The sequence below is a fragment of the Cetorhinus maximus genome, chromosome 20 (assembly GCF_964194155.1).
Source record: "Cetorhinus maximus chromosome 20, sCetMax3.hap1.1, whole genome shotgun sequence".
In the NCBI taxonomy this organism is placed as follows: Eukaryota; Metazoa; Chordata; class Chondrichthyes; order Lamniformes; family Cetorhinidae; genus Cetorhinus; species Cetorhinus maximus.
The window spans coordinates 75,604,494-75,620,234 of record NC_135898.1 but is presented as its reverse complement, the minus strand read 5'-3'; the positions used below and the strand labels follow the sequence as shown (position 1 = coordinate 75,620,234).

The 15,741-nt window shown below is 43.6% G+C and overlaps 1 protein-coding gene across 1 annotated transcript in view; it reads left to right on the top strand.

Annotated features, from left to right (window-relative positions):
- dntt (deoxynucleotidyltransferase, terminal) overlaps positions 1 to 15,741 on the top strand; it is a 324,009-nt gene that overhangs the window by 250,870 nt on the left and 57,398 nt on the right. The window contains exon 10 of the mRNA XM_078565205.1: positions 4,646 to 4,729. Within this exon, the coding sequence (XP_078421331.1) occupies positions 4,646 to 4,729 (84 nt within the window). The remainder of the gene's footprint in view (positions 1 to 4,645; positions 4,730 to 15,741) is intronic.

Sequence of the window (15,741 nt, the reverse complement as noted above, 5' to 3'; positions counted from 1 at the left end):
TCTCGGCCTCCTCCAGAGATCCCCAGCATCGCAGATGCCAGTCTTCAGCCAATTCGATTCACTCCACGTGATATCAAGAAACAGCTGAAGGCACTGAATACTGCAAATGCGATGGGCCCTGACAATATTCTGGCAATAGTACTGAAGACTTGTGCTCCAGAACATGCCGCACCCCTAGCCAAGCTGTTCCAGTACAGCTACAACACTGGCATCTACCTGGCTATGTGAAAAATTGGCCAGATATGTCCTGTACACAAAAAGCAGGACAAATCCAAACCAGCCAATTACCACCCCATCAGCCTACTCTCCATCATCAGTAAAGTAATGGAAGGGGTCATCAACAGTGCTATCAAGCGGCACTTGCTTAGCAATAACCTGCTCACTGACACCCAGTTTGGTTTCTGCCAGGGCCACTCAGCTCCTGACCTCATTACAGCCCTTGGTTCAAACATGGACAAAAGAGCTGAACTCCTGAGGTGTGGTGAGAGTGACTGCCCTTGACATCATGGCTACATTTGACCGAGTGTGGCATCAAGGAGTCCGAGCAAAACTGGAGTCAATGGGAATCAGGGAGAAACTCTCTGCTGGTTGGAATCATACCTAGCACAAAGGAAGTTGGTTGTGGTTATTGGAGGTCAGTCATCTCAGTTCCAGGACATCACTGCAGGAGTTCCTCAGGGTAGTGTCCTAGGCCCAACCATCTTCAGCTGCTTCATCAATGACCTTCCTTCCATCATAAGTTCAGAAGTGGGGATGTTCGCTGATGATTGCACAATGTTCAGCACCATTTGCAACTCCTTAGATACTGAAGCAGTCCATGTCCAAATTCAGAAAGACCTGGTCGATATCTAGGCTTAGGCTGCCAAGTGGCAATTAACATCAGCGCCACACAAGTGCCAGGCAATGAGCATTTCTAACAAGAGAGAACCGAACCATCACCCCTTGATGTTCAGTGGCATTACCATGACTGAATCCCCCACTGTTAACGTCCTAAGGGCTGCCATTGACCAGAAACAGAACTGCAATAGCCATATAAATACTGTGGCTACAAGGTCAGAGGTTAGGAATACTGTGACGAGTAACTCACCTCCTGATTCCACAGCCTGTCCACCATCTACAAGGCACAAGCCAGCAGTATGATGCAATACTCCTCACTTGCCCAGATGAGTGCAGCTCCCACAACGCTGAAGAAACTTGACACCTTCCTGGACAAAGTAGCCCGCTTGATTGGCACCCCATCCACAAACATTCACTCCCTCTGCCATCGGCGTACAGTAGCAGCAGTGTGTACCATCTACAAGATGCACTGTGGGAATTCACCAAGGCTGCTTAGACAGCACCTTCCAAACCCACAACCACTACCATCTAGAAGGACAAGGGCTGCAGACACATGAGAACACCACCACCTAGAAGTTCCCCTCCAAGTCACTCACCATCCTGACTTGGGAATATATTGCCACTCCTTCACTGTCACTGGGTCAAAATCCTGGAACTCCCTCCCTAACAATGCTGTGGGTGTACCTACACCAGAGGGACTGCAACAATTCTAGTAGGCAGCTCACCACCACCTTCTCAAGGGCAACTAGGGATGGGCAATAAATGCTGGGCTAGCCAGCGAACCCACATCCCCTGAATGAATAAAAAAAACTTTGCTCCTCGAAGAGTACTTTACTGTGTAGTTTACAATAATTATTTGTCTAAGCATGATGGGCCAACTCCAAATTATTTGGGCCAGCCATTGAAATGCAACAGTTATCAACAAGGTAGCAGCATTGATATATTTAAAGGGGGCTTCATGAAAAATCATTGGCAAATTAGTTTTTGCTTGGTTATGCGGCACACTGGGATGATGTAAGTCACATTGGAATCAAAATGGCAGATCTTCTCACGACTAAACAAAAAAGATTATCTCATTACATTTCCATGAAGACAATGACCTGGAGGAGCAAGGGTGCTCACCACTGACCTCAAAACAAGCAATGCCAACAAATCTAGCAGCATCTCTGGTGAGAATCTCAGCTCTATATCTGTGCAGTGGTACTGTAACTGATTAGAGCGTTCTTTACTGGGCACTGACAGCGTGGTATCATCAGGCTGTCCAAGTAATCAATCACATGAAAGGATTTCCAGATGCTCAAACAGAAAATAAAGAACAATAAAATAAAATCACTTTTAGAAATAGAATTATAGAAAGTGGTTAAAGCATTGAAGGAGGCTGTTCCTTTGATCCCTGATCAACCAAAAATCTAACTCAGTCTTAAAAATATTCAGTAACCCAGCCTCCACTGCTCTCTAAGGAAGAGAATTCTACAGATGAATGACCATCTGAGACTAAAAAAAATTCTCCTCATCTCCATCTTAAATGGGAGATCCCTTATTTTTAAATTGTGTCGCCTAGCTCCAGTCACTCCCACAAGGGGTAACATCCTCTCAGTGCCTACCTTGTCAAGTCCTCTCAGTATCTTCCATGTTTCAATAAGATCACCTTTCATGTTTCTAAACTTCAATGGATACAGGCCCAACCTGTCCAATCTTCATCCCAGGAATCATTCTAGTGAATCTTCTCTGAACTGCTTCTAATGTGATATGTCCTTTCTTAAGTAAGGAGACCAAAACCGTACACAGTACTCCTGATGTTGTCTCATCAACACCCAGTACAAATGCAGCGGAACTTTCCTACTTTATATTCAGTTCCCCTTGCAATGAACAACAACATTCCATTTTCCTTCCTAATCTCAGGCAGTGCATTCCACATCCTAACTACTTGCGATGTTAAAAAAGTTTTTCCTCATGTCTTCTTTGATTCTTTTGCCAATCACCTTAAATCAGTGTCCCCTTGTTCTCTACACTTCTGCCAGTGGGAACCATTTCTCTCTATATTCCATCTCTGGACACCTCATGCTTTTGAACACCTCCATCAAATCTCCTCTCAACTGTCTCTAAGGAAAACAACCCCATCTTCTCCAATCTCTGTTGGCGTGAAGGTGAATTGGTAGTGGTGTAGTGGTAATGGCACTGGACTAGTATTCTAGGGGGCCCAGGCTAGTGCTCTAAGGTCAAGGGTTCAAATCCTAGTGCAGCAGCTGTTAGAGTTTAAATTTAACTAATGAAAGCTGGCCTTGGTAATGGTGACCATGAAACTATCATTGATTGTTCACTAATTTTCTTTTAGAAAAGGAAATCTGCCATCCTTACCTGGCCTGGCCTACATGTGACTCCAGACTGTTACCTGCCATTCAGTTCAAAGGAAATTAGGGATGGGCAACAAATGCCAGCCTTGACAGCAATGCCCACATTCCATGCAAGAATAACCATTTAAAAAAATAAATATAACTGAAGTCTCTCACCCCAGGAACCATTCGAGTAAATCTTTTCCGCACCTTCTCCAAAGCCTTCACATCCTCCCTAAAGTACGGTGCCCAGAATTGAATACCATGCTCTAGCTGAGGCCAAATCAGTGTTGTGTAAAGGTCCATCATAACTTTCTTGCTTTTGTACCCTAAGTCTTTATTTATAAAGCCCAAGATCCCATATGTCATTTTGTCCAATTTCAGAATCTGCCTTGCCACCTTCAGTGATTTGGATTTTCCCTGCACCCCATGCCCACCCCCCTCCCCCATCACCCAACTTCTAACCTGCCGACAGGGGAGCATAAAATACAGCCCAAAAACAAAAATACCTGGAAAAACTCAGCAGGTCTGACAGCATCTGCGGAGAGGAACACAGTTAACGTTTCGAGTCCGTATGACTCTTCATCAGTTCTGTTGAAGAGTCATATGGACTCGAAACATTAACTGTGTTCCTCTCCGCAGATGCTGTCAGACCTGCTGAGTTTTTCCAGGTATTTCTGTTTTTGTTCTAGATTTCCAGCATCCGCAGTATTTTGCTTTTATAAATTCCAGCCCTATGATTATAAAATTATCTTTTCAGGGCCATCTGTGTTGTTCAAATTTTATTAATCACATGGCTATTAAAACCCCAGTTACACCTAATTTATACCTTGTTCACTTTTTATGGGGTTTCAAACAATGATGGACTGGGAGAGTTGAAATCTCATGGATTTCATTGATTGCAACCTCAGGGTCCATAGTGGACTCTGTGTCGGATCCCTCAGTGACAGAATGTAACTTCAGGATTCCTGCGCTTATTTGTGGATGCCCAACACCCTGACATTCAGAAGGATTATTACAGTGAACATTAATGGTTTGCCTTCACAGCTCCCTGCAAAACCCAGGCTATTGTTTCTTTAAAAGCAATTGTCATACAGAAAACCTTTGCCACCCCCCCTTAATCACCAGCACCATCCCGCACCCAAACTGCTCCCCTCATCTTGCAATTTTTTAACTCATTATTTCCTGCTCCTATACATATCTAACATGCTTCGTGTGAGAGATTCAGAGTGACTTGCCTCTTCTTTTAGCTCCCTCCATATTGAAGCAGAGAATTTCCCCTCTATGCTCATTCAGTGCCTATTTGTGGACACACATCATGTCCTGCCAACCCTTGGTGCTGAGCCACCAGAAAAAAACAATTGACAATTTTGTCTGATCAACTTTTCAGTTAATGCATGAGTGACATTGCAAGCTTTGATATCAAAATCTTAATGTGTTTTAGTAACTTTTGTTCCTTTTTTGTATTTATTTAGCAGTTCGAACGTGGCTTAAGGAGATATACCAACCATGAGAAAAACATGTTGCTGGACAACCATGGTCTATACGACAAAAACAAGGTACAATTAAACACAGCAGATAACATTTTTAGTTGACATAGATCTGTTTTAAGGAGTCTCAAGCTAAGTTATAATTGTGGGTAGGCTAAAGGACATTTTCCAATTTATCCGTATCTGTGCCCCTCTGAGGAACTAGCAGCTATGTTTCACTAGAGTGTTGTCATTCAGCAGTTATTCTGGATAAATTGATACACATGATAAGTGCTTAGAAAAATAAAGTAATTCCTATTTAATGCATAGTCTATTGAATGTATTCAGATCTGTAAAATAGTAAAGTTACTTTCAACAGGGGTGGTATGAGATCCTAGTGAATTGTCCTAGAGAGACAAGAGTTTGGCTTTCCTAACCAGTTAATGGGAACAAGTCCATATGATAACTGAGTAATGCAACTAACCCATTTTACAATAGGGTGGATGATAACTTGCAGCAGGTTTCAAACCTAGCTGGTGAGGAGTCTCGTTGATCAACTAACATTTCTCCATGAATGTATCTATAATACACTCCTGTCCTTACTGTGTATTAATGTAGTAAGACTAAATCTGGCCTCGAGGCCTATAGAACGTAGAATGAAAATATTTCTGTCTTTGTCCCATATCTTTAGGCCCATGGCACCTATATTAGGGTTATGTGACAATGGAAGGTGTACAATATGATATGGTGACATCCTCTGATATTCTACAGATTTCACACCGCTTCCTAGTCTCTTCTGATAGTCTTGCATACTCTTCATCAACCACACCTACATTTTTTATAGTGTTATGGACAGAACGGGTTTCATTTAAATTAAATTAATTTAAACAGCACTAATTTCTTCTCTCGCCACCCATCCGTAAACTGAAAGGTGTTTTGATTTGTTTCCCTCGTTATGAGCCGTGGCGTATTTCCCAACCCCTCTGCTTTGGTGCGATCCATTTTTCTTTTAATAACCCCACAACAAACTCGAGGTAGGATGAACTCAAAGGATTAGTTTGTTTGCACACACTCAAAACATGAAAAGCCGGTTCGCAATGTCCCCTTTACCTTCAGAAAGTAAAGAGACTGATAGAGAAAAGAAAGATTTACAGTACAGAGAACACAGAGGAAAGAAATATTGTTTCATATAGGTTTCAGAATCCAGAGCCAAAGCCCAAAGAGGTATTGCTCCACAGAAGTCAGCGGGTTGAAAACCAATGCTGGAGAATTTACTTTTCCAGTGGTGTTGACTTCACATGATGAGATAGGCATGCAGAGATGAATCAGTCTTGTACAGATGATCACATAATGACACTTCAAGTCACACCAGAAGCACCTGTTAACTGTTCTTTAGGCATTCCAAGGATTCATTTTCTTGTTATTGCATTGCAGTTCCATCTTCTGCTGTAATAGCCAGATCTGCTAAAGATACTTTCACCCTAATTCTGCCTGCCTTTAACCCTTCCATTGTTTTGCGGCCTGCATCCAATATTTGGACAGCTTTGAAATTTGCAACCATTGAGTCCTCTATTTTTTATATCACCATGGTGTGTACCATTTGTTCCATGAAGGCTGAAGGAAATGGCTGATTCCCCAGGAATTTTCAAGGCAGCAGATATCTGATCCAATGGGGTCTCCTTCTCTGAGAAGTGAATACCAATTAGAACCAGGAGCCTGTCCATTTGGGACACCTTAATGGACTGCAACAACTTAAATACTATTACTGAGCCAGGGACACCCAGATTAAATTTCATCTATCTTTTATACAATCTTTTAAAGTCCATGATATATTCCTCCATGCAATGACCATCTGTCTTCAGAAATCTATCAAAATCTGATCATGTCTCCAAAGGCATTTAATAGATCATTTTTCCTGTAAATTTGATCCAACTGCTCTAAAAGAAGGTCCAAACCTTTATTACTATCCAATTGACAGGCATTCAACTCACAAAATACTTTATTTCTGATTTTACCGCTGTAGGAAGTGGCAATGGCAAGACCATATCTTCTTTTCTCTTTGGTAGAGATGTAACTCACGTCCACAAATCCACTACTTTGTTCCACTGGTTATAAGATTCAGAATGTAGACATCGAAGGGTAATTATATCCTGTCAAATTACACTTGCTTTTTGCCATTTTTCACAATGGTTGCTAGGATGCTAGGATTGTTGTTTTATGCCTGAATTTTTTTTTTTAGCTTTCAAACTTCACCTTTAGGCAATCATCCTCTGCTACCATGTTCTATTCCAGAAAGCCAGCTGATGGAGGATAGAGCTGAAGCCAATCTTTACACGTTTCTGTACTAACTTATAGAGTTACACATTACAACCATACACCTCCTAAATAAATACCCACAATTTTGATCTGTGTCTATTTATAGGGGCTCAGGTGAATCCTCAGTTAATGCTCAGAACTTGCACAGAATTAATATACAGTTAACATTGGTGGTTAGGGTGGGTGGGGAAGGTGTTGTGACATAAGCATTGGGACTGATCAACTTAATTGAAAATTGTTGCTCATCTGGCCGGTATTTCCTTCATAACAACTGATCAGTGCAATGCAAGGCCATAGCATAATATTGTAGATTCATACCGCACTATTCTAGCTATCTGTCCCAAAATGATGTTTCTTTAATAGGTACCCCTCATTGCCTTAATTTTGAAACTGATTTGCCAACTGTCTACAGTGACCCTATTAACTTCATTGTGCATTTACATTACTCATCCCTCCCTAACAAGTAATATTTTGCCATAAATCCTATGATGAATTCCAATTCTACATGTCTTGTCAGTTGCAACATGTCTGAAACTTTCTATAGAATGTTAACTGCCTACTCTAACCTTCTTGGACTCTCTATTTCAGTATCATTTATTTCCTGCCACTAGGTCATGCACATAAATAAGAAATACATTCCACTCAGCTTCTCTCTAGTCTGACGTGACATCTCATATGAGTATTCTCTTCCCTCTATTTCTCATGTACAGTTTTTATCCAGTTCCACTTTGTTACCCAGGGATTTTAGTTTTATTAGTAACTGACGTGTGTGACCTTGTCAAAGGTATTCTGGAAGCCTCAGTTAACTTGTCAACTTCCTCTATTTACTCTTAATGAGGATGTTTGTCAAACAGGATCATCCTTTTGTAGCTTAGTGTCGATGATGACTGTTTATTGTGAAGCTGGTGATACAGCAGGCTGGTCTTAAGTAAGGTTTCCATTAACAGCAGCCTCCGTGGAGACAGAAAATGATTGTTTCAGGTGGATGAATTTTTATCAGTACTGACAGAAGTTAAAGATGTAACAGGTTTTTAAGCAAATATAGAGATATGGAACAGCGCACGGCTCTGTGGTGGGCGAAGAACAACAGATAAGCGGCAGAATTTTCCTTGCCCATTGGCAGAGGGCGCGTTTGGCAGCCTGAGCAGGACAATATGTCGAGAAGTTCCAGGTTGCAATTGTCCGCTCTGCCTGTAAATGGTGGGCCGTGTTTCCTGCCGCCAAACGTCGGGAACTTCGTTGTAATACATCTGTAATCGCCGGACTCATCCCCCCATGATGGACCATCCGAGCATGTCGGCGTCATTGCACACTGACATGTTTCACAGCTGTACATAAGCAACGTGCACCTGTCGAGCTGCACTTCGGTCGGGACTTTGAGGTTTGTTTGCCCACCTTGCTTCGGGCAGCACTCGCGGCCATCAGCGCCAGGCTTCGCAGGCAGCACCACGTCACTTTTAGGGGGGTTCACGGGCAGGTCTGTAACGACCAGATCAGCCATAAGCTGGGTGGCTTTTCAATGGCTGCAGGGGTAGGCCTTGTTTGGAGAAGGGGGAGAAGTGGTCTCACACAAGGGAAGAGGCTGCAGGGTGAGGGCTGTGCGTGGGGATGGAGGGAATCCCAGGGTGTTTGTGGGGGGGCACAAGTTGGTCCATGCATGTGGCCTCAAGATGGTGAGGGCTGAGGAGGCAGTCTCCAGAGGAGATGAGGCCAGATGGAGATGTGAGGGTGTGTGAGAGAGAATGAGAGGTGATGACCCTTGAACTGGCAGTGAGTGAGATGCCAGTGAATGTGTGATGGGCTTGTGAGTGTGAGTGTTTAGAGTGATGAGATGGCTGCCTTACCCTGGCCGCACAGATGAGATCATTCCTCTTCTTTCTGCACTGGATGGCAAGCCTCTGCTGTGCAGCTTTGGCACTGATCACCACTGCCATTGCCTCCCAAGCCGGAGTGGTGAGATTGCTGGACCTCCTGCAGCCAAAGTGGGGGTAGAGGACAGCATGGCAGGCCTCCATGGTGTCCAAAACGCGATCCAGGGAGGCGTCACTGAATCGGGGGGGAGGTGGGGGGGTGGCTGCAGTCTTCTTGCCTTTGGGGCCATGTCTTCTGCGCGGCAGTCCTGGGCCGGAAGCACTGAGAGGTGTGTGAGTGGCTGCACTTTAAATATGGCACCCGGTGTGAAGAAGCGGTGAGATGATAGTATGGTGGGCAAATGAGAACCCACCTGCCATTGAAAACGATGTAGTTCCCCGGAATGCAAGATTAATGAGGTGGGATTGGGATGATACGGCATGAAAAGCTGCCATTGCAGCCGGAGGATAAAATGTTCTTTTCCCCACACGCTACCACACTCATTGCAAATCTGGGATGATTCCACCCAAGATCCATGAAAAGGTGCAAGGCAGGAGAGATTTAGTGGGAAAAGGGTTGATGGCGCAAGGCAAAAGGAGATGGTAATGGGACTAGTAGAGGAGCAAAAGATCTGTCTAGAGATGGTGCGAATGGCAGAATCACGGACAGCTGCCATCCAAAAACAAAACATTGCAGAACAAGGAAAGAAGAATGAAGCAAAATGGGGGCAGAGGTTGCAGTCTGAAATTGTTCACCTCAACTCAGAGGGCTGTAAACTCCCTCATTAAAAACTGAGGTGTTGTTCTTTGAGCTTGTTTTGAGCTTCCTTGGAACAATGTAGGCAGTGAGGACAGAGGTGTCAGAGTGGGAGTGGGGAGGAGAATTAAAATGACAAGTGACCGGAAGCTCAGGGTTATGCTTGTAAACTGAATGAAGGCATTCCGAAATCTGTGTTTGCTTTTCCCAATGAAGAGGAACCGCATCGTGAACTGTGTGTACAGGATAATAAATATTGAAAAAGTACAAGAAAGTCACTAGGAAGGCATGTTTGGGGAACTGCTACCTGGGGAGTGAGAGGGAAAGGTGTATTCAGTGCTGGTGTCCCTTTATAGCTAGCAGAAGATGATCTGTTCATTGTGGAGCCTGGTGGGGGTGAAACGTGAAATCAGGGGGAACCCTTCCATGGTTTTGGGAGGGAGGGGATAGGTCGAGAGAAAAGTTTGGGAAACAGAACAGGCAAGATCGAACTTCCTGGCAACCACTCCTCAGTTGACCAAAAAAAGACATATTGGAGGCACTACAGCAAGTGCCATATAAGTTTTGTCCCTAGTCTCCTTCAACACTGTAGGAATTGCTGGTGGTTATGTTTGACCATCCCACTTCACCTATCAGGTACTTCATCCACATTGACTTCAAAATTCAGGTATTCATTGTACTATAATAATTGGAAATTAAAGGATTATTTTCCATCCTAATAAGTACTTGAGGATGGTAATCATTAAGGGCAGATCTTTCAACGTTGGTAGGGTGTGAAATGAGTTGTAGCTGATCAGCACCCATTATGCACCTCGCCCAATTTTTCTTTCCATTGTAATCAATGGATGAGGTGTTTAATGGATGGGTTGTCCAGCACAGCCCTTCTTGCATCCATGCCAAAGTTGAAAGTTTTGTCCTAGAAACTCCACAATTTTCCCTTCAGCTTCAATGACTCCCCCCCAGCCCCGTGACAATTTTTATCCTTTCTCGTTCTGGCCCTTTTGCATGTGTTTAACACTGTGACATTGAAACGATACCTTATCAGCATGCTAACATCATTTACAATGTTCACCTGTAATACCTTCATTACGCTAAAGATTTTTAAAAATTTGTCTTAAAACTTTTATATTAATAATGCTGAGTGGGTTGCAATGCTACCCTTCTTAAAAGGCAGGTAGGAATATTCTGGAAGTGAATGAGACACAGTATAACTGAGCTTTTGCTATTATTTTGGAGTTAGGCTGGGAAACCAGCAGAGTCCCCTGAGAAGTTTTTGGGACAGTCTTTTAAAGAGATTTAAGCCACCAACACACCCTACAAGGACATGAAAGGATTTGCAATGCCCAAGGGACAGTTTTTGCCCTTTAGATATACTGGAACAAGTATCAGTGATCTTCTGTGCTGAAATGAAATTTTTTTTTCCAAACAATCCCAGCAGTCTGAAGTAAAGCATATTTATTTAGAAGGAGGAATAGTTGGAAACCATTAATAAATATAACACATGTAACTAAGAGCATTACATTTATAAAACAATTGTAAGAAAGCTCCTTGACTCAATACAAAAGCTGTTGTGGAAATTATGCCTGACCTTAGGACTGAATCTGAGTGTACTAAATCCATTGGATCAGTTAGCTCAGTTGGCTAGATGGCTAGAGGGTGGATAATGGTAATATGAGTCAAGGAGCTTTTTTACAATTGTTTTATAAATGTAATGCTCTTAGTTACATGTGTTATTTTTATTAATGGCTTCCAACTATTCCTCCTTCTAAATAAATATGCTTTACTTCAGACTGCAGGGATTGTTTGGAAAAAAAAATTTCATTTCAGCACAGAAGATCACTGATACTTGTTCCAGTGAGGTGCTTCACCTTTACTTCCTACACACAATGATGTGTCACATTATCCAGGGTGGTTTCCCTCAGGGAGCGAAGAACCTGTGACTTATTAGTCTTCTTGAATTTTGTGTCACCTTAACTTGCCATCAAATAAGTAGATGCCATTAGCTGACGGAAGACTTACAGAGACATACATGTACCTGCAAGTCAAGCTCTGTGTCAGTGAGTGATTGTACACCATGTACTTCAATTTTATTGCAATGATTTCATGTCTGAAGCTCCAAATGTACTTTGCATCTCTGTGCCCTGCTGAGATACAAGTATGCATGAGATAATGACAGAGCTGTAAAGTTGTGTGAAGGCTAGATCTAGACAAGCAATAAATGTGAAACAAATTGACAGGCAACATTTTGTAGCATGGAATTTTGGGATATTCCCCCTGGTACATGTTCGTGTTTTGTAGATTCCTTAAAGTGTGCCATTTCCTCTCAACCAGCTCCCATATCTTGAAGGGACAGCAGACAGCACTGAGCCAGGCCACCACCTGTTTTCAGGCATGATGCACTGCCCTCCTCTGAGGAGGATTTTAACGAGTCTGTCAAATTTGTTGTCCCAGGGGGAATTTTCACAGGTAAACGGAAGTGGCTTGGGTGCAGCCCTGTGCTAGTGAGAGGTTGCTGCTCAGTGCACACCTCCTCAGAGTGTCTTTTCACTGCATGACAGGTGATTGCCAAATTCCTGGAAGTCACTTCATCTTTAGCTGCATATCCCTAATGCCAGCAGCAACACGAACACTGACCACAACAGCAGCAGCAGCTGCCTGCTCCTCAACCACATGCTTATGCACAGGGCAGAAGGGATGGGCTCAGAGACCCAGCTCCAGCCCCAACACAGGTACTACAGGCAGACGATCAGCTCTCTCTACACATGGGAGCTTCAGTGCCTCAGGAGGCTCAGGTGTTCATGACATATCACTGCTGGTGTCTGCAGCCTCTTGGAAAAAGATCCCCTTCCCTGTGGATCAGGAGGGCACAATTTGCCAGTGGTTGTCAGGTGCCTATCACTGGAGGGCCAACCTCTTTCCCTCACCCTTCCCCCTGACCCCCCGGGGTCTCTGCCTCTCCTTGAGGTTCTGTGCTCTCTTCTCCTGCAAGGAGAGAAAGCAGGGAGTAGCTTGTGTGGATAGTGGGAAAAACAACATTAGTGTCCACGGCCCGACCATCTTCGGCTGACTCATCAACAACCTTCCTTCCATCGTAGGGTCAGAAGTGGGGATGTTCGCTGATGATTGCACAATGTTCAGCACCATTCACGACCCCTCAGATACTGAAGCAGTTTGTGTCCATATGCAGCAAGACCTAGACCATATCCAGGCTTGGGCTGACAAGTGGCAAGTAACATTCATGCCACGCAAGTGTCAGGCAATGAGCATCTCCAACAATAGAAAATCCAGCCATCGCCCCTTGATGTTCAATGGCATTATCATCACTGAATCCCCCACTACCACTATGACTGGACTGGACTAGCCATATAAATACTGTGGCTACAAGAGCAGGTCAGAGGCTAGGAATCCTGCTATGAGTAACTCACCTCCTGACTCCCCAAAGCCTGTCCACCATCTACAAGGCACAAGTCAGGAGTGTGATGGAATACTCCCACTTACCTGGATGAGTGCAGCTCCCACAACACTCAAGAAGCTTGACACCATCCAGGACAAAGCAGCCCATTGGCACCACACCCACAAACATTCACTCCCTCCACCACCGACCCATAGTAGCAGCAGTGTGTATCATCTACAAGATGCACTGCAGGAATTCACCAAGGCTCCTTAGACAGCATCTTTCAAACCTAGGAACACTACCATCTAGAAGGACAAAGGCAGCAGATAGATGGGAACACCACCAGCTGGAAGTTCCCCTCCAAATCACTTAACATCCTGATTTGGAAATATATCGCCGTCCCTTCACTGTCGCTGGGCCAAAATCCTGGAACTCCCTCCCTCACAGCACACCACACAGACTGCAGCGGTTCAAGAAGGCAGCTCACCACCACCTTCTCGAGGGCAACTAGGGATGGGCAATAAATGCTGGCCCAGCCAGCAAAGCCCACATCCTGTGAATGAATAAAAAAAAGGCCAGGATGTGAGGGGGTGCCTGGAGAGAGAGGAATGAATGGAGCTGTAAGACATGTTGATCGCAGAGTGCTGTGCAAAGAATGCTGGGAAAGTCAGGGTGTGGGGTTTGGCAATTTAAAGTGTTATGTCACTCACCTTTCCGGCCTTCTAAGGTCCTGGATTCTGGTGCACTGTCCTCAGGTTAGAGGAAACACCCGTATGCTGTTCACTGCCTTGGTTATTTCCATCCACACCTGCTTAGTTGGAGAGGTTGTCCTGTTTGTCACTTGGGAAAGATTGCCTCACTTCAACCTCTCAGGCCCCACAGCAGGAGTGAGAAACCCAAGGAGCAGCTCTTCCCAGGTTTCCTCTCCATGCCCGTGTTTGCTGCACCCTCATGCATCCACGTGCAGGGGAGCCTTTCTAACCCAAGTGGTGCTCCCTTTAATTAGTAATTCCCTCTTTTCACAGATCCAACACGCGTTCTCGCCTGATCTCTGATTGGTCAGGGAACCCCAAAGCGAGATGCGAAAGCTGTGGCTCAGTTAAGGGGCCATGGCAAAGTCCACTGCAGAATCCAACGGGTTCCTAACCCACTAATGGTACAGCCATTTTGGCAGGGACTAAATCGAGGAAATTATGACCCGGCCTTTGGTCAACTAGAAGACGTTCATTCAATTGTCCTACTTCTTCAAATAATGCTAGAATAGTGGATTGCTGTAAACAGCAGGCATTATTGGCTTCCAACAGTATAGTGGTCACTCACTAGCACAACTTATGCCATTTAGAATGTACCCTGTCACGTGGAAAACCCTGCTGGAGAATGAGACAAAGACAGTAAGATATTGTAATGAAAAACTCAAAGAACCAAAAGGTTTTCTTGAACAATCCTGAAGACTAAAGGAAACAACAGGAAGAATAAAGAAGCGGAGATTGGAATGTTTCTTATTCATTAGACAGCAGGGTGGTGCTATTTAATTAAACAATAACTAATGTTTTTCCACTTTGTTACAAAAGCGGAGAAACACAACATTTGGAATAGCTTCTTGAGGCATTTGGTTTAGATTATTTTAATAAACATAAAGCAGGCTGTTATGCACTGAAAATAAATCTGTGAAAAAATATTTGGCCAGTTCTGTAAAGCCTAGTAATTGGGTGAAAGACAAGGTTATCGATATTTCTGAGGGTTCAGCCTATTTTTATACTGATGCAGTTAGTTTAGGGGGGTTATCGTAAATAGCAATGTTCAGCTGTCTCCAATGGGCTTTTTCTACCCCCTAAATTTGTTCACTACTGGATTCCAGTCATCTGTGGATACCATCGAACATCCAATATCCCACCAAGTGCCCATCCTTCATTTGTTAGTCGAGACAATATGATATCCTGTATGGCTGATTATTCATTCAACCATGCAGGATATCATAGGGGAACTTGATCTTACCTCCAGCTTATGGCTGTGCATGTGCTGTACAGCAGGGGTTGCTGGATGTCAATGAGATGTGGAAAATCAGACCGATTTAGACCCTCATCCATCCCATGATACACTCGACTTTCATGCCCCAAGCCACCCCCCCCACCCCAACTGACTGAGATGAACTTGGCAATCGGGTACAGCTTGCACCCCAAACTGAGCTAGTTTTGAGAAGTGATTTTTTTTCTTTTGCTTTGAGTTTCCACTGAAACTCATTTGCATATTGGCAAATATAAAATTCACCAGGAACCAATTCGATCAGGCAGTGCTTTAAGATGTAATTTAGAAAAAGCCTTCTGTTTTAAAAAAAAAATTCTTCAATAGATGTAAGAGTGGTACTCTTGGTGCAGTTCAATTCCTTCAGCTGAAAACAGGCAAATACAAAAATTAACCAGAAACAACTTTTAAAAATATACAGAGCATTTGCTAGTTATATTGGGGTGCAGTTGTGTTTTTTTCAAAGAAGACATGTGCAAAAGCACTTAAAACATGGCTAGATTAGTGTCTTTGCACCCAAAAGAGCCAACATAGTTTGAGAGCCTCCTTGTAGGCCTAAAAACGAGTACAATCAGTGGAAACACCCAATGGTAGTTACAACAAGAACTTGGATTTCTTTTAGCACTTTTAAAATAATAAAACATTGCAAGGTGCTTTAGTGACACGTTATCAAACATAAGAAGACATTAAGGCTGATAACCAAAAGCTTGCTCAAAGAGAGAGGTTTTAACAGGAACCTTAAAGGAGGAAAGAGAGGTTTAGA